General features: G+C 39.7%; 1 protein-coding gene across 1 annotated transcript in view; it reads left to right on the top strand.

Annotated features, from left to right (window-relative positions):
- The window catches only part of nbas (NBAS subunit of NRZ tethering complex), a 169007-nt gene that overhangs the window by 143994 nt on the left and 5569 nt on the right, over positions 1 to 19444 (top strand). The window contains exons 50-52 of the mRNA XM_028604439.1: positions 9010 to 9149; positions 13257 to 13404; positions 14841 to 14975. Coding sequence (XP_028460240.1) covers positions 9010 to 9149; positions 13257 to 13404; positions 14841 to 14975 — 423 coding nt within the window. The remainder of the gene's footprint in view (positions 1 to 9009; positions 9150 to 13256; positions 13405 to 14840; positions 14976 to 19444) is intronic.

Raw genomic sequence — 19444 nt, forward strand, 5'->3', positions numbered from 1 at the left:
CTCTATGGCTTTGGGACTCGCACCGCCCCTTCAAAACCTCATGCCAGGCAACAAGCATTCCAAGATAACTGTGTTGAATTGATTGAACACTTGAGGTTTTTTGTAACACCTCAACCTCATCGATCTTGGTTGAAACAGCATGAAAATGTCAACAATTAGCACTCATACTCCAACCAGTATGTGATTTAAATCCTGCTGGAAATGTTTGTACCTCTTTTAGTTGCAACTAATGATACTAAACTAATATCTAATACACATTTGCTTGATCATTAGTTTCTCTAAAAGCTTGGTGTTGTTATTGGAGGTTGAAAGTTGCCTATGAGGCCAAAATTAGGCTGGAATATTGTTTTCATTCACATATAAAATTGCCTGATTTGGGGAAATTGGAAAAAAATGATTTTATAACAAAGCAAATTGTCTTAATTTAAGCTCTTTCAAGTCCTTATTTAGTTTACCCACTATTGCTAAATGCAAAATGCTCACCCTGTGTCGCAGAATATCTTGTGTGGAAAAACCTACTTTACCACTATCTGGGTGTTTAACAGCAAATATAACCGCTCATGTATAGTACTGGTAATAAGTTGCATCACTAATGTTATATATTAATCAGTGATGAAATGTTTCAAAACAGATTACAATTCAATTTTATATTCAATTATTATGCATTGATGCATGTAGTTTATTTTAGAAAAAGTGAAACAAATTACATTTTTTTGTCATCTCGTAACAAATTGGCCAATATCGGCATTTGTTTTGACTCAACCTCAGACACTGAACCCACGTCTGTCTAATCAGTTCTGGAGGAAGGGTCTTGTTACAAGTGGGGTGAAATCTTTCAAGCAGGCCCCTAATTTACGCTTACTGACTGACACTTTGATCCCAGTTTTCTCATTTAATATCTTGATTGCATAATGCTACAGTTTCTCATGGTGCAGAACAATCTGGTGCTTGGACGAAATTAACTCTAAAGGCTGTCGATACACACATAATACTTGTGTTATAATATACCATATATGTGAGTATATATGAGTAAAATTGCAAATCAAGACTTTTAATGGACATTTTAAAAGGAACATGCGGTATGTTAGCAGCCATTTCAATTTCAATATCACGCTAAAAAGCAGTACATTTCTGTCAGGCTTACAGGCTTGACTGCCATAAACCACACTAGGGTGCAGTTTGCTATGACACAACAACAAAGGACAAACAGCCAGTTCATCAAGCCGTTTGAAACCCACTGTACTCCAACGTAGTTTCATTCACCAAGCCTTTCAGCACCACAGACAGCGCTCGTTTACCAGCAAGTGACAGTGCTTTATAATGAGGTGAGAACACCAATGGTATGTTGCTAAAATGGAGTACAATGTCAGTCAGCACCTTTCACCAGGATGGTAATTACTCAGCGCAGTTCTGCAGGGGCTTGACCTTGAACATTTGTGTTTTATTCTGTAACACACACAGTAGCCACAGTAGGTGTTGACATTTAACCGGAATCCCTCATGAAATGTCCAAAATGGACAACATAAAATTTTCTTTTTTAATAGAAGGAAAGTTTCTTTCTTTTGCCACTCACCTTAAAAAAATAGCATGAAATAGGTTAATGAAAAATGTAGCAAAGGCTCAAGCACCATATAAACCCTAAATATGTAGGTTAGCTCTTAGCTGTTGTTGGCAAACATGGTATATAAGCATATTGTCTACAAATAAAAATACCTCAAAGCCTGGTTAGGGGCTCAAATCACTGTATGCTCACCCTCAATGTTCACTAGGGAAGATTCAGTGTATAGCATGCACGTGTGTGTCTAAAATGATCTACAGTAAATGTCACCTGTGTGTTGAAAGTGGTTCAAATGTAAAAGACTACAGTAGAGCGCTTTGATGTTAGAATATTTATTTCGTGAGAGTTTATTCCTTGAGGAAAGACGGTGACATATGGAGGAAATTATTTCACAGGAGTTTATTGTAGCTCTGTTTCAGTGGCATTCAGCTGATTGTTTTTGATTGTGTGCGCACCTGCGCGTCTGTTTGGATGGTCCTTATTATTTGTGTGTGTGTGTGTGTGTGTGTGTGTGTATGCTTTAAATGGAGTGAAAGAAGTCAGCACGCAGTAATTCTCAGGAGGAATAGATGACTCCACTTTCATCTGTCAAGCCCTCTCTCTATCTCTCTCACAAACACACACACACTATTGCAGTCTTTTATACTTCATCTCCATTTTTATCCTTTGGTGAACTGTGTATGTTTTCAACCACGTGGCTTCTGACAGCTTTCTGCTCTGCCTATTGATTTGCCCCAAAGCATCTCCCATCTCTCTCTCTGTCTCTCTTACACACACACACACGCACACACACACACCTCTCTTTTTTTCTCCTGTGTTATTATCATATGCTGATAGCAGGGTTAGACTGCATTGCTGTTTTTAATCAGTGGAGAGATACCCTGTCTGACTACACAAGCTTTTTTGGACAAAATACATCACACTCTGTTTGTCCAATAGTAATGTGCATAGACTGTGTTCCTGTACACTGTTTATAAAACTTTAGAAATTATGACATTTTAGTCCATCTTCTCAGTTTAGGGTGAATGAAGATCTTCTCAGTTTAGGGTGAATGAATGTAATTTTCATGAATAACAGTCAATGCGCGTTTGTGTGTGTGTGTGTGTGTGTGTGTGTGTGTGTGTGTGCCAATGTCAATGCGTAAAAGCACCCCATATTGCAATAAAGGGTCTTTCAATTTCGTAACGCTCACCAGTTTGTGAACAAATCACAGCACTTGGGAAAATGCAATATCCATTTTACGGTATCACTTTACACACATGCACCAAGGTACACACAAGCTTCCGCATCCACTTCTGTTTCTTTTCCCTGTGTTGAAAAGTAAAAGGTTGTCAAAGTAATAATGCAGCTGGTGGTAACTACCAGTTGTCAAGATTCATTTACTTCAGCCTCGCTGTCTGCTTACTTTATTTCCATGTTTTCTCCTCTCTTTCCGTGTCCCTGTGTATCATTTTGCTGAAAGCATGGATACTTCCAGTCACAGTGGGTGAGCATGTAGCATGTGGTCTGCATAATTAATTTATAGCATGGAATTTTTATAGTAATTTTTGAAACTGTGATGCCCAACAGACGTAGATGATAGCAGGCTTCTCATTTCTAGCCGGCAACCATCAATTCTACTGATATGACAACTACCCTTAAAAGGGATGTTAACAGTTGTAGCTACAGTACTGTAGCTAGCTAAAACATTAGCTCAATGGATGACACTGTCCTCCCGGGAAAACGCCCCCATAAATCATTTATTCAAGCAGCAGTAACGACCCATATTTACATTTATAGTGGTATCGCCCTCTAGAGGCTGTCTTAATTGTCACGGGAGCGAAGCAGGAAGTAAAGTGAGGAAGTATAAGAGTGCCAACACTCTACATACAGTAAGGAGGCAGTTAGGGGTGGTGGATGGGTCTGACAAACACATAACTAGGGGTGGGGGGTAGATGCACTGTTTCAATGCTGCGTTTACAATTTGTATGTGCTGTCTTTGTTCCTTGTCGTTATTGTACAAAAAACAACAACAAAATATACGTTTGAAGAAAAAAAACACAGAACTTTCACCCAGGACACCGAACAAACAGAACTGTGTCAAGTAGCGTAAAAATGTACAGATTGTTATCCAAAGCACAATCTTTTTCTAAACTTAATTGAGTAGTTTTTGTGCCTAAACATAACCAAACTGTATTAAACCGTGACCGGTTTAGATATGAGGATGGAAAACGGTCCTGTGTGTCGTATTTCCTGCCAACGCGAGGGGCGCTTATTTATGAAACGCTCTTAAAGGTCGTACTAGAGGGTAGGAGTCCTCGACCTAAATGGTCGTATGCTTTGGAGGACTTGTTGCAAATGGACACAGTGGATGTGGTAGCAGCAGTTATGAACTGGGGCTTTTTCAATGTAATATAAACAAACTAATGCAGCTAGTTAATGATATGCTCCTTGGCCTTGAATGTAACACTCGGTTACTAGCTAGTGAGTGGGACATACTGACGGTTGCAGCTTTCAGTGTAGATACAGTATTTGATCCATTCCTTACACTTTTGTTCTTGTGTTTTTGTTTTTACAAAGACAAAAAACAAAACAAAGCTTTGGCATGTTGAGAAATCTAAAGTTTGACAGGCCTATGAGATTAACCTATGATTGGAAAGTTGCTAGATATATATATATACACACACACACACAGTGTGTTATACAGTGTGTTGAGTTATATATATATATATATATATATATATATACACACATATACACATATACAGTATCTCACAAAAGTGAGTACACCTCTCACATTTTAGTAAATATTTCTAATGGGACAAAACTGAAAAAATTACACTTTGCTACAATGTGAAGTATTACATCATGACATGCCCTTCACCATACCTAGAGATTGGCATGGGGTACTTTCCATAAAATCTTCTCTCAATGCAAATCAAACCAGCTATTAGGCTAACCGACATAAAACCATGCCAATCTCTAGGTATGGTGAAGGGCATGTGATGATGTGGGGCTATTTTAATTCCAAAGGCCAAGGGAACTTAATCAGGATGCATAGTATCCTGGTTCCATGAAATAACTGGCCTTTAAAAATAAAAATCGGCCTGCCTCTATGGGTATTTAACATAGGGGTGTACTCACTTTTGTTGCCAGCGGTTTAGACATTAATGGCTGTGTGTTGAGTTGTTTTGAAGGGACAGCACATTTACACTGTTATACAAGCTGTACACTTAATACTTTACATTGTAGCAAAGTGTAATTTTTCCAGTGTTGTCCCATTAAAAGATATAATAAAATATTTACTAAAATGTGAGGGGTGTACTCACTTTTGTGAGATACTAGTATTTATACTGCTATCTAACTAACTGATCTTGGGATGGACAGATAGGGACGAGAGGAACTGAGTTTGCAAGTGTTTGAAAGCCTGACAGATGCAAAAGGAATGAATATATGATGACTGATTGACTGTGAGAACGTGTGTCAGATCTCATTTGCCAGCCCTTCCCTGCTGAGTGTTATGGTGTTGGCTGACAGTCTCCTCCCTCCCTCCCTCCCTCCTGCACTCTGTTCTTTGTACAACACCACAGAGGAAATGTTGATTTTATTCACGAGGCATAATTAATTACCATCCTTCCTTGTTAAGAAAATAAAAGCCTCACAGCCACATAGTAATTGGCAGTAATTTAATTTGCAATCTACTGTAGGTGAGTTTTGATTTGTGTGTGTGTGTCTGTGTGCAAGCGGGTGAGAGGATGTAGGTGTGTATTTTTATGTGAAAAGAGTCCATATTTGTACAGAAGACGCGTCTGAATGACATTTTTTTAATGTGCTTTGCAGGAGAACATGCAATCAACATAGTATCAGGGTATCCCAAGGTATTGTATACCCTTGGATTTTCAAACAATGAATAAATGTGGCCATACAACTTTATAAAATGCCTTAATAGCTAGAGAGTGCTCAGTATTCATAACACAGTAAGACAGTAATAATGATGAACAGGCCTTGGGTTGCAGTTTACATTCAGTGATGGATTTGAGAGCTTTAGATTGCAGTGAGGGCTTTTTACAGGTAGTTAAGATTCCATTTCTGTTTCCCAAATGACCTCCATTTCCAGAGGGTCCTGAGATTCAGCTTTACTCATTCATTGCTCCATTCCCCATCATAAGGCGCTTCACTACACCACCGTGCGTGGGTCTGCTGTGCTGCTAGTTATTTGCATGTGCATTTGCTTGTAAATTAGAGGTTTAACACCACTGATAAGAATCGTCTAAGAATCAGTAGATCAGAGCATCAGTACTTTATTAAGGAAAGCGGCCGATGTGAGCACTGCTTAATTACTAATCATCCATTGCACCTAGCTTCAGTCTGTTGTAACACATGATAGAATTATATATGTGTGTGTGTGTGTGTGTGTGTATGTATATGTGTATGTAGGGCAGGTGGATTATATGGAGCCCCACTACTGACAACCAGAAGCAAAGGATTGTCGAACCAGTTAATGGATAACACTGCTGGTTAAATATTAAAGTAGTAGAGTATAGAGAGTATAAAAAAAAACTATAAAGCCTTTAAACATTCAAGTAATTGATAAAAAACAGCAGCTTTTTATTGTTGTCAGCCAGGACAGTGATCCTGGTTTTCCTTTAGCAACTAAAGCCTTTTAGCTTGCTGGCTAAAATGCTTTAGCTACTGTTGCGAGAGTTTATAAAGGGATGCTACGGCAATATGCAGTATCATGTATGGGTGGTTAACAGTACGTGCACTGTTTAGTTTTAAGATAAAAGGTAGGTTTATATATTTTTTTATGCTCTATTTTAATTATTTAACTAAAGCTATTATTTATTAAAACCCATTGTTTTCTACTACTGCAATCTTGCATTTCATAAATGAAGATTTTTGTATATTCTTCCAATATTTTAAGACCAGGAACATCTTAACTGCTATTGTCACTTCGTCAATCAAACTGTCTTTTTTAACTCCTTTTAAAACAAATGAATCTGGGAATCTTTGACATGGCTGTCAGAAGATCTCTGTCCATCAAATGGAAAGATAGTTTGGACACATATATCCGCTATCGTCTGAATCTATGGTCAATGGACTTTTTGTAGCTAATTAAAATAACCAAAATAATTGCCTTTATATATCATCCTCCTCAACATTTAAACCGTTACATCCAGTAGTTGCCAGTAAACTAGCAATGTGGAGCTTTATTTGCTTTTGACTGCAAAATGACCTACACAGCATAAAACCTCTCACCTGCGGCACTCCACTGTGGCTTTTCAACAAATATCTCTTAGGTATATGTTCCGTTTAAACGGTTTGTAATCCAGGGGTATATCACAGTTTTGTCGATGCAACATGCAGTGGGGCATGTGGTCCTTGCAGCCAATCCACTGAACTTTGGCATTTACATTTAGTCAGCATTGCCTGCTGCTGTCAAACCATTTATAACAGCATTACTGATTTGTTGAAGAACAAAGAACAGTTTAAACTATAATTTTGATGGCAATATAGCAACATGTATGAGAATTATTGTGATGGTATATGGCATCTTAATGCAGCTATTTATCCTCCCTAAGAAAAAAGTATTTTACTGCCTCCAAAATGCATTTTATTAAAATATTTGAATTGGACAGTTACATTTTTCTAACCCAAATATGAGTATTTTGGAGTAAGATCTTCAGGAGTGCTCATAGAAGTGCACAGATGGTTTCTATACTAACCTGGCTTTATTACAAAACTGTCATAATAAAGGTTTGAAGAAGAGGTATGTGTTTACAGGTTCATTCACAGACAGTTCCTTGTGTCTTAAAATGTGTACAGACCTTTATACTGATGAAATATTGCCAGGCTTTACATAGATATCCAGTCTTATAAATATGATCCCGCCACTGAGGCTGAAACTATGTTTTATGAGTCTGGCTGCAAGTGATGTATATATGTGTGTTGTGTTGTGTTCTTTTGTGTGTGTGTGTGTGTGTGTGTGTGTGTGTGTGTGTGTGTGTGTGTGTGTGTGTGTGTGTGTGTGTGTGTGTGTAAAAATGTATGCGTGCATGTGTGACGGAGCCTGTCTTTGCTGCAGCCATGCTTTGGCAGGTTGTAGTTTTCCCTTCAGAAATCAGCCACTCTCTGAACTGTTAAATCACACTAGAAGCCAACCTTTGAGAAGAAAATAATTACTTTCCCTCTGCCTCCTCCTCTCATTTTTTCCACATTAACCCTCCCTCGTTCCTTTTCATTCTTACACTCTGCCTCTCTATTTCTCTCTCTTTCTTTCTCATAACACTATAGAATAAGTTTGGCCACAGGGGACATCTTTTGAAACTAACAGTGAAATGTGCCATTACACATGAAGCCTTGTTCCTTCCTTTCAATATTCTTGTTTGAATGTTTGCTTTGATGCTCATCTAGATCTAGTGTTTGTGATTGCGCAGTTCAGTTCTTTCGGGTCCCGTTTTGGCAGAAATGCCTTGCTCACAAACTACTGCAATCATTAGGTTGTCAAGTTTTGCCATCACAATCGAGAGCTTAATTTGAAATCAATGAAAGCTGCTCTGCCCCTCTTAAGTTTATTTTAACTTAAATGACCACAGAGTCACAGTCTTTGGGTACCCATGGCGAGGGCTTATTTTACCTCTCTTCTTTGAGAAATTTAATGACGCCATCACACAAAGTTTGGCAGTCTCTGGTTCATAGCCGACTCCAAGTGCTTTGCTTTCTTTCGTCCCGCATCTGGTTGGGTAACACCAGAGTTTTGGGCTGATACTGATATCAGCTGTGGTTGCGGACCTCCCAATTTGGCCTGATAAGACCCACGGCTTAAGGGAGAAGCCTCCAGCTTTTAAGATCTTTTCCACTCCTTTGGTGATTTTCTCCAGTATCCACAAGTCATTGTGGGACGTCAAGATGTCATCCACATAACTATCTTCTACCAAAACTCGGCGCTCCTCAACCATGGCTGCAAACTGGGGCAGGTTGGCTGTTTCTCTCATAGCCACCTGGGCGATACAACCAGCAGGTTTATCGCCGATGTTGACCCTGACGACAGCAAAGACTTCAATTACCTCCTCAGGGTTGTCTCTCCAGAGGAATCAATGGAGGTGTACTTCTTTGTCTTCTAGCCAGACAGAGTTGTACATAGGTGCAGAGGCAGATTACCCTAACCCTAACCCTCTGCTACATTTGTGTTGGATAGTGTCTAACAGAAGTGTCCAAAAAAATAAATTACTGAAATCCACTTGATGCTCGCATTTATTAGCATATTTATCCACAACATTCCATGTGTTGCATAATTTGAAAGAAACCGATTGTTACTTACCGAACACTTTTCATTCACCTAATTTGTGCTTTGTGCTCAATGACCTGGTAATATCTCACAGTCAAGATCCTGATAGCAGGCCTTTGCTTTTTGCCCTCAAATGGATTTTGCCTTCCTCACCTGCCGGCTTTCTTTCCACCCTTCCTCTCAGGTTGAGATAGAAGATGTGGAGAATGAGGAGAAAAGATATTCCCTCTTCCTGGAGTTGCTGGAAGCTGCGCAACAGTGGGAGGACTTTCAGCTGCTCATGCTCCTCCTACAAGCGTGGCCACCCATGATGAAAGAGGAAGTGTAAGACAGATTATCTTTTTTTCATTGCTCTTTGATTCTTTCAGGGTAAAAGCAATGGTTTGACATTTGGGATATTTGATTATTCATGTCGATACATATGAAGCTACAGCCCGCAGCTGCTTAGCTTAGCACAAAGACTGGAAACAAGTGAAGTTAGCAGCACCTCTAAAGTTCACTAAATAACAACACATGTCTCATTTTTTTAATCCATATAAAAAGTGAAAAGTAAAAACGACTAGTTGTTGAGCTAGACTACCTCTTATTTTTGAGCCTGCCTACAATAGCTGTTGGCAGGCTCCCCCATTTTCAGTTGTTATGCTAAGCTAAGCTAACCATCTGCTGGCTGTAGCCTTTTATTTAACGTATAGACCTGAGAGTGGTATCGACCTTCTCAACCAAGTGTCAGCAAAGAAGCGAATAACCATATTTTCCAAAATGTCAAAACTATTCCAATACAGTTGTTACTTATTTAGGCTCATTAGTAACTATATCATTCTGACATTCATGAATACAGGAAAAAAGACAAAATAAAAATATATATAACAAATATATATTCTATAATAGGCAGGTTTTTGGAGATAGAAAATGCAAATAACCTGTAAATTCAGATTGTGTGCAGAATACCAAATGACTTACTGTGTTTCTATCCTTTTTCACCCCACTTAATTATCTCTTTTTTTTTTTTTATCCTCTCTCTAAATGCATTGGTACCTTCTCAGCATCTTCAGTTAAAAAAATTTCAAATTACAGTGCTATTTTACCAGTTGCTTAGTGATTGTGAGTGTGTTTTAACAGAAACTTTGAACAGAGTTTATACTGTAGCCTGTTTGTTAACAAAATCAGGGACACATGAAGATGATATTAACATTTTAATGTGCAACTTCTGTGCAATGTGTTGTCATTTTACTGAGAGCGAATAGTGCCTGTTATCCCTCAGGTCCACATATTGCACATGGACGAGTTGGGAATGAAAACCGGCATCTTTACAATGCTTCAGGCTCTGGGCTTCTTGCACCAGCTGGCATCTTATGAGCCTCAGCAAGTGCTGGCTGTATTATTGATAAGTGCCTAATGATGTGATTGCTCTTCTCCTTTACCTTTGTTCTTGATTAAAAGTGAGTGGTACTCTAAGGCCCGCCGAGACAATGGAGGGTTATGCTGTCGGGAGTTTATCCTTCCATTTCAATCAACGCAGACTGTGTTTCAAACTGTTTCGATCAGCAATTGAAAGTAGAGTTCTTCTCCAGTAGTTGTTAGAAACTCACAACAACATGCACAGAGCTGTGTCTAGGTGTATGAGTGTGTATGAGTCTGATTTATAGACTTTGATGACTTTGTTGGTTTGTTAAAGAACAAGATGCATCAGTTTAAATGCCGACACAACTTCAGTCTAAAGTAAACAGTATGCCAGGATCAGATTACACAGTATGTTGTCTGTCCGTATGATCAGTGTGTCAGATTAAGAGATCACAGGCCTGCTGTGACTTTACAACCTGCTTGAAATATAAAGGTGATCGGGCAGGAGGGGCCATCCCCCACCATGTTGCAGACAATGTCAAACTAGGGGATAGGTGGTAAAAAAACATCTACCATGCTAGTCTTTCTGTCAGGGCCTCTTTAATCAAATAGCTCCAGGAGGTTGCAGGTTCCTGAGGAGCCACAAGAGGAACTCAGGAACTGAATTAGGAACTTTTGTGCATCAATGTTTGTATTTCCACCACATCTGAGGAACCGTGAAGATTAGGCAAATAAGACCAATAACGGAATGAAAGTCACGTTCAAGTCAATGTTTGATGGTTGTTTAGTTTATCTTCAGAGCACAACTGCGCTGAAACTATTGGCAAATGCTCAGTGTGTTCACATATTATTTCCCCAGTACTGCTTACTACAGTATATGATTGAAGCTGATAGTTCCTGGGACAGCAGAAAGTTCTACCCACAGCACAGGATGGTTTTTGTGGTCAGAAACTACAGCTGAGGTACTAAGTTTAGACCCGAGTTCCTCTGTTAAAAATTCAGGTAAAGCAAAATTACTGAAAGGGAAGCAGTTAAAGACCCATGTTTTTTTTTTTTTAGAGTTGCGGCAGTGTAACAAAAGGAACAAGTGTATTTGTAATGGACAGTAGAGTTGTTATTGAATTGATACTGAGAAGCAGTAGCAGAGTTGGGATTAGGTTTGGACGACACAGCTGCTTCAAGTTCAGCCACATATTTCACTGACTTTGTGAGTGCAGCTGTAGCCAAACCATCACCCCTGGGACATTCGGCTATAATCATTTCTTTTAACTGCAGACTGAGCTGTTGTACTATTTTTCAGATTTAAATGCAAACGTAATGCTGAGTACAAAACTCAGCTTCTGATTATGGATTTTGTTTTTGCTCGTCTCTTTAGTCGGCCTCATTTAAATCGCTCAAGTTAATTTGCTGCAACATGCATACACACACTAATGACGACAGTACGCTGTAATGTGCCTCTTTGAAGCTTAGAAGCCTGAAATTTGGGTCTGATCTGTGTTTAGTGTGCATTTTATGTGCAATGGCTGCTGCATCGTCATAATTTGGGACACAAAACTCAGAATAACTTAACCTTCAAATGCCTCGTTTAAGATGTTCTGTTAAGACTTGAGGGTGTGTGAGACATGGTTAACCTTCAGTTTTAGTCTGACTCAGCATTTAATCCGGGTTGGGCTGGAGGTGTGTTTACTGTGTGTGTCTGCAGAGTGGAGATTTGTTTCAGTAAGACTACAAGAGGCGGTTTTGGGAGCTATATTGAGGTGCATCTAAAAAGCTGATCCTTTAGTCTGTCCGCATAAACTGAGTCGTGATTCAAAGCACGAATGGAAGGCTGGCTGTAACTCACACTGCACCCTGTGACAGATTTGGCGAGCACACTGACAGTCATGCCGCTGAGCCTCCCTGTCACCCTGGTAAAGCACAGGAAGCAGCACTGTGCCAAACAGCACAATTGGACTCTGTTTGCTCCCATGGCTGTATTATCTGAAGGTGAAGCAGACAAGACACCCACAGTAGCTGGATGGAGAGCTGCCTTTTATACTGACGGTCAAACACACAGGAGCCCTGCTGTCCTCCCTGCTGTCTCTCTCTCTCTCTCTCTCTCTCTCTCTCTCTCTCTCTCTCTCTCTCTCTCTCTCTCTCTCTCTCTCTCTCTCTCTCTCTCTCTTCACCTCTTCCTCTCTGATATAATCAGGCCTCTGCTTTGCAGATAGATACTATAGATGGATGGATAGATAGATAGATAGATAACCACTTAGTGTTAGCGAGCAGGTAGAAGGACTCCATATAGGATTGACTGCAAGCCATTCTAATGATAATATTAGTAGACTTAATCATTTCAACAGGATCCATCCATCAACCAAGATCTAATTAACAGATAATGAGTGGTTATGTGGTTCCCGTAGGTTTTTCTTTTCCCTATGATTTACTGTATATTAATAAAGATCCATGAAGGTCGTATTGCCTTAGCCTCTTTGGCATTTGCTGGTCTTGGCGGGAGCTAATCGGTTACTCTGGAGGCTTTAGCAAAGGTCTTGAAGACCTCATAAAGGCGCGTGTCAACAAAGTGACGCCTGTCAGTGCTGGCGGCTGGTCCCTGGTGTTCACACAGAGAGAGGAAATGCAGCGTGTAGGTGTTTAATATTAAACCGCAGGAGTAAAGTGGTCAAACCTCTTTCCTCCTCACTTACAGTACATGTCAACGTCAGAATTCATTACATCGTCTTCAAACCTCTTGATAATTCTGCCTGCGCTCATGTCAGCCCGTGATTTTATGCGGTTATTCTAATGTGGCTGTTGTATTTATATTAGTCATAATGACAGCTGCTGTGACCCAGTCATTGTCTAACAGGATTAGCATCTGGTGACATAGGACTGCAGAGAACTGGATGAATAACACTACAGTCATTTTACATATTGTTTTACTATATATTGTATGTTCCTGCCTCGGTGTGTGTCCTAAATCACTAATACAGCAAATGTATAAGTACTTCACATGTTTACTCTCACCAGTCTATGTTCCTCTGTCGTGCTCAGCAGAAGACTACGCACAGACACTCACCTTTACGAGTCTGTCTTGCTCTCTGTCTCCAGGGCAGAGTCGGAGCGTAACCCCTGGGTGGTGCTGACCTCAGCCCTGCTGACCCGCTGCCAGGCGTCCCAGGTCAACTTAGACCTGGGTCAGCAGGTTGTCACCATGGTGCGATCCCTCTATAACACCAAACACAAGATTCCTGCGCAGGTAAACATCAAACACTCCTTGTGTCTTCTTTTCTTTGCAGTAATCTGGAAAGTCGATCAAATTAGTATGGAAGTCCACATTTCACATATTAAATTCATATAATTTTTAGCAATCTTCAAACATTTAAATTTTATGATAATTTCTATCTTTACTACATTTCAGAGAGAAATACTGTACTTTTAAGTCCACTAAATGTATCTGGCAGTTATAGTTGTTAGTTTCTTTACAGTTTAACATTTTAGTTGATATAATATGACGCATAGTTTTAGATTAAAACTACACAACAGTATATAGAATAGTGAAATAAGTTCCACAGTAATAAACTACAACTTTAACATGCTACTTATGTTAATGCGTCTGTGATAATAGCCAATAATAAATACATTAAATGACCCCGAAAGTGATGCATACTTTTCCTTTTGATACTGTTAAGTACATTTTGTTGCCAATACTTCTAAACAGTAAAATGTTACTTCTACTTGCAGTATTTTTATTTTTACACTGTGTGGTATTGTTACGTAAATGAAAGATTTTAATAATTCTTCCGATAGTGAAAATTAATAGTTTAAACCACATTAAAATCCATCACCATTTTTATAAAACAATACAAGCTTGTTTGAGTGTAACTTCACTGTAGTGCCACCATTTTACCCTGTATCTTAATACAGGAGACTGAAGCTATTAAGTATGTAACCCACAGCAACATGTTAGCATCAGCTCAGTGCTTTTTGCAATGTACTATAGGCACTTGCCACTCTTTGATATCTGACTGCTCCTAATGCTATTCATGCCCTACTGAGCACCATGCAAGTGGTAAGCCTAATGCTATTCTGTATGTCTAGCGCCAGCTGACTGTGATATTAGTTTAGCGCTAATGCTATTCAGTGTGAATAGGCTAGTGTCTGCCTGACTGTCAAATATTAGTGTGGGAAGAGGGGTGGGAGGTGTGGAAGGAGGCCTTTTACTCTGTTCTGAACAGCTTTAATTTGAATCTGCTGGAATGAAACCGCCAGAGCATGGGGGAGTCGGATTGCATTGTGATATCCATATATTACTGGACAGGACTGTGTCTGCTGTGTGTTTGTGTGTAGACCTTTTTAAAAGTATTATGTGCCTGTGTGTCTGTACAGTATATGCACATCGATTAACCTTCACTGTTCCTCGCCTACTCTCTTCCCTCCGTCTCCTGCTCTCCCACTTTTTTTTCTCCCTTACTCTTTTTTTGTGTCTCCTGATTACCTTTCTCTGTTTTCATCCCACCTTTGCCTCTATCTCTCCCCCTCCCCCTTTCATCCATTCATCCACACATCTATCCATTCATGTAATCCCCCCCCACCACCTCTTTCTCTCTCCCTCTCCCTCTCCCTCCCCTCTCTCTCTCTCTCTCTCTCTCTCTCTCTCTCTCTCTCTCTCTCTCTCTCTCTCCCTCTCCCCAGTGTATTAGACATATAGCCACACTGCTGCTCCAAAACCAGCCGAGTCTCCAGCAGCCTGCACTCAAACTGATGGCTGAGAGTGGTGATGAGCAACTGCTGCAGCTGACTCTGGATCAGATCAACAGCATGACAGCAGTAAGTGACGTTGTAATACCCAAGCGGAGTCCACTGTTTAAATGCAGACATCTTTTCAAATATTTGGTTAATCATTTTGTCTCTAAAACTTTAATAAATAGTAAAAAATTCACTTCACATCTTCTTTTTCTGATCCAGCCAAAAGTCAAAACCCATATATTTTCAGTTTACAGTGACATCATTTTGTTAAACAGGTATTGTTTTTCATTAATTTAATCATCTGATGACCCCTCCGATTTATCTTATTGCCATTGGGGTTTCCAACCCCCAGTAGGTAAGACCCAACATCATCCTTGTTTCTTTTCTCTGTGTAATAAAAGCAATAATGCAATAATGTGCTAGCAGGCCTCCGATACTGTATACTGGATACATACAGTATTTAAAAAAGTATGAGACAGAATATAAACAGTGACGTAAAAAAAAAGGGAAAGAAGATGACTGATGCAGATGGGCTAAATCTGGTCTATTTCCAGCCAAACATTATAAAACCTCTTCACCGTCATTCAAATGAATACCAACATTCAAATCAGCATTGGTCATCCACTTGCTACCTGTCCTGTGGTTGTGGAAAGCCACAATCGGATAGAGAGTAATAGTTTAAGACTGTGTGGTTCGCTCTCCACTGTTTCCCGATCAGATAAGCAATTGTCACAGAGTAGGCCTCTCAGACCCAGCAGACCCTGTCTTTGTTCCTGGATCAGATAAGAGAAAGCCACTCTATTAAGTGACAGAGCCCCTATTAAATGAAACCTTAATGGTCTTATATCAGCAGGCACACCTGAGCAACACGCTGCTTTTATCCCGCAAAGTAAAGCGAACTGTTCCGAGGGAGGCAGGATTTTAAAGGTTGGGAAGAGAAAAGATGTGTGATTTAGTTGTGGGAAGTAGAAATCAAATGGAAAGGGGATGGGTGTTTAGAGAGAGAAATGGGATGAGATGGGAAATTAGAAAGTCAGAGCAAATGTATGAAAATGTAAAGTAAAAAAGACCAAGACAGAGGTAGAGGTAGAGAAGACAGAGCAGGGTGCACAGCCTGACTGAAGAGCGGTTGGTATGGGAGGAAAGACCGAAAAGATAAATCAAGAAGAGTTGGAGAGGGGCTGTATGAATTGAATGAGACAGGTAGTGTGTCACACTGCTTTAAGAAATAATCTTGCCTCTGCCACCTAAGAGCTGAACGAAGAGGGGCATGTTTGGTGCAGCACAGAACAGTGTTCATCTGAAGATAACATCAACAGAGACGGAGAGAAATTGTCTAACATCTAATACATCTGATAATGTGTTGGCTTGCAGCTTCAGCTGCATGCATTTGAGTCAGATCCAGTTATTTTGAAAGCTTATCAGACGACAACACACTGTAACACTCGGATGTAGGATTTTACAAGTCTCGAAAATTATTAGTTAGCAACTATATATATATATATCTTTTTTTTTATTTTATCTTTTCTTTGCGATTTGTGAGGTAAACAATAGAAATATAGCAACGGCACAATATACCAGGAATGTGTGCTTGCATATATTTGATTGGCCACAGCAGCACCTTGCCAGATGACATCGCATTGTGGTCTGGCAACCTTTTTTTCTGAACCACCCCACTTTTTATTTTTATTTATTTTTTGCACTGGATCACTCCCTATTGCTGGACTAGCTTTATTCAAATGAAGGAGGGAGCCGCACTAAAGTCAGTCTGTTCACGGCCTAGGTTCGTGGCCTGCTGTGACTGAGTAGATTGTACCTAAATAATTGATACAACATTTTATGACATTGACAAAGTATATTTGATATGGATCACTCACATCATGGCTGATACTCAGTTCGCTTAATAAGGTAGTACTGGTGGCGATACCAAAAGAGATCGGTGCCTTCCTAATAGTATCTCTGGATTAGAGCTCCCAAAACTTAATAGACTGAAAAATTGCAAGTAATTTGGGTGAACCAACTCTTTAACATGATTGAGTAGTTCACTGCTCTTTTTCTAAACCTTTGTTTTGCTGGCACATTTTTCACCATCATGACCAAATTAAAGCTGATACAAGACCCACCTTTTATCAGATCTACAAATAGCCTGGACTTGTCAGCAGCCAGCCATTAGCAGATCAGTAGATCTCATCAAGGGGAGGATCAGAAATAATTGATTTTAGTTCAGCTTGGTCGATCACAAATTCAGGTGAGTGTATACTGTGGGAGCTTAACTATTAATTAGCTGTTGCTACTATTAAATTAGTGTAACTGTTTGATTTCTTTTGTCAGTTTGTTTCAATATCAGACAAGATTAATTTATCACAGAAAACTATGGTTTAAATGTCACTCTTCATTTATCATGACAGACAAGACGAACACAATATGTAAACATTGTAAGAAAAAAATGCAGTATACCGCGGCTAACACGAGCACTATGCAAAAACACTTACAGCACCACCACAGCTCTCTACTAACTCAGTAGTTAGTAGTACGTCATTTTTTTCTTACAATGTTTACATATTGCGTTCGTCTTGTCTGTCACTCTTTCGCCGTTTATTATTTCCGCAGGAAAACCAAAATGTTGCCACACAAATGATTTAAAAGTGGCAGGGGGATCTTCAATAGTAAAACCACGCTCCATCACGCTGACATCACATCGCCTCACGAGACAACTTTTCACCTCAACGAGAAATCTCGTCACGTTTGAATCTCGCACCCCTATTAGCTGGACATGCTAACATTTACCGTTTAGAGCAGATAAACACACTGTTTAATCCATTCCTTATAATCCATACTTTTGCTCTTGTATTTTTGGTATTGTAAAGGCAAAATAGACACCACCCTCCAAAATTGGTATCTCTCTTACTACTGTATGGCCTATGGAGAAAGCCAACAGACCTGCTATGACTCTCTAAAGAACCACACACACCTTTTCATCTGCCCAGTGAACTGAAGACATGGCTTGTGTTTGTGTGTGTGTATGCAGTGTTGGGAAGGATACTTTCAAAACGTATTTCGTTACAGAATACAGAATACATGCCCACAAATGTAATTTGTAACGTATTCCGTTAAGTTACTCAATCTGAGTAATGTATTCTGAATACTTGGATTACTTCAAGATTACTTCCACATTGAATTGCGTTTTATAAGTGTAGGAATGCGGCTATCACATCCAGCTTACTAAACAGGCTTATAATGGTGTGTTCTTTTTATTCCAACTAGCTGAATGTGTACCTGAACAAGCAGATAGATTATTGTATTGGTAGTCCCGAACTGCCTACTACAAAAATCAAACTGCAGTCTAAGCTACCACAAGCTAATTTTAGCTAACGTTAGTTAGCATGTCAAACGGGGCTATAGTCTTTAAACGGCTCTGGAGCTAGTAAATCAGCACCTAGGAGAATGTAAAGTCGCACGTCAATGTTAAAATAGCAAGGTGACCAGTAAAACTACAGCAGACGACTACCCTTGGCTAATTAAAAAAATAACTTACTTTAAGATGCTTCTTCAGGTTGGAGGTGGAGTAATTTGGAGCTGAAAAGAGGTTGGTTGCTGGCAAGCAGAGGCTGCACGGCACAGTTAGCTGTATTTCATTCTCCCTGTTCGTTCTTTAATGTGAAATGCTGCTTGAATTTCCAAGATAGAAACGTATTGCTGCCCTGGCTCTGTCGTGCCGGTTCCGACTCCATTGTGACTGATCACGCAAATAGCTATTTTTTTCTATTTCTTATCGGGGCTTCTGGAAAATGCATTAAGTTGCCTTAATTTATTCAGAGTGAATAAACTCGTGAAACGGAGAAGTATTGTCATGTAATCCATTGATTTTAACAATGTAACTGTATTCTAAATACCAACTATTTAAATTGTAACTGTAACGGAATACAGTTACTCATAATTTGTATTCTGAATACGTAACGCCGTTACATGTATTCCGTTACTCCCCAACACTGTGTGTATGTGAGTGTATGATTCAGTTGATTATGTGTCCAATTGCTTGTTTGAGTGGGCTTGTTTACAGCTTTTGTGCCAAATTGGACCTGTTAATCTAGCGGTGTTTGCTCCCCACTCAGTGCGTTGATCCCTGATTTGCTCACTGCATGTTTGTGTGTCTCACATGCGTCACACAGCCCACTTTTATTTTCTTATTTTTTTGGCTTCACAGCCTCTTCTTCTGTCACTTTCAATCACGTCGCGCTGTATGCAAGGACAGTTTGGTGTTGTATGTGTTTGTGCACGCTCAGTTTGTTGCACCACTAAAGCCTGGGGACAGCTAGGATGGAGGGATGGGAAGTAGAGAAAAGGATGAGAGAAGGAGGGAAGGAGATAGTTGTGTGTTGTCTGGCATTCCAAAGAAGCTTTATGATTTAAATGATAAAAGAAGGCTTGGTCATGCATTATGTATTAGGCATTGTACGTGTACGGTAATTCCAATTAAGCACTCAGCAGAGTTTAGCTCAGGGAGAGAGAGGGCGGAGAAAGACGTATACAGGAAATGAGAGACGTGCATC

This window comes from Perca flavescens, chromosome 18 (genome assembly GCF_004354835.1).
Source record: "Perca flavescens isolate YP-PL-M2 chromosome 18, PFLA_1.0, whole genome shotgun sequence".
NCBI classification, from domain to species: Eukaryota; Metazoa; Chordata; class Actinopteri; order Perciformes; family Percidae; genus Perca; species Perca flavescens.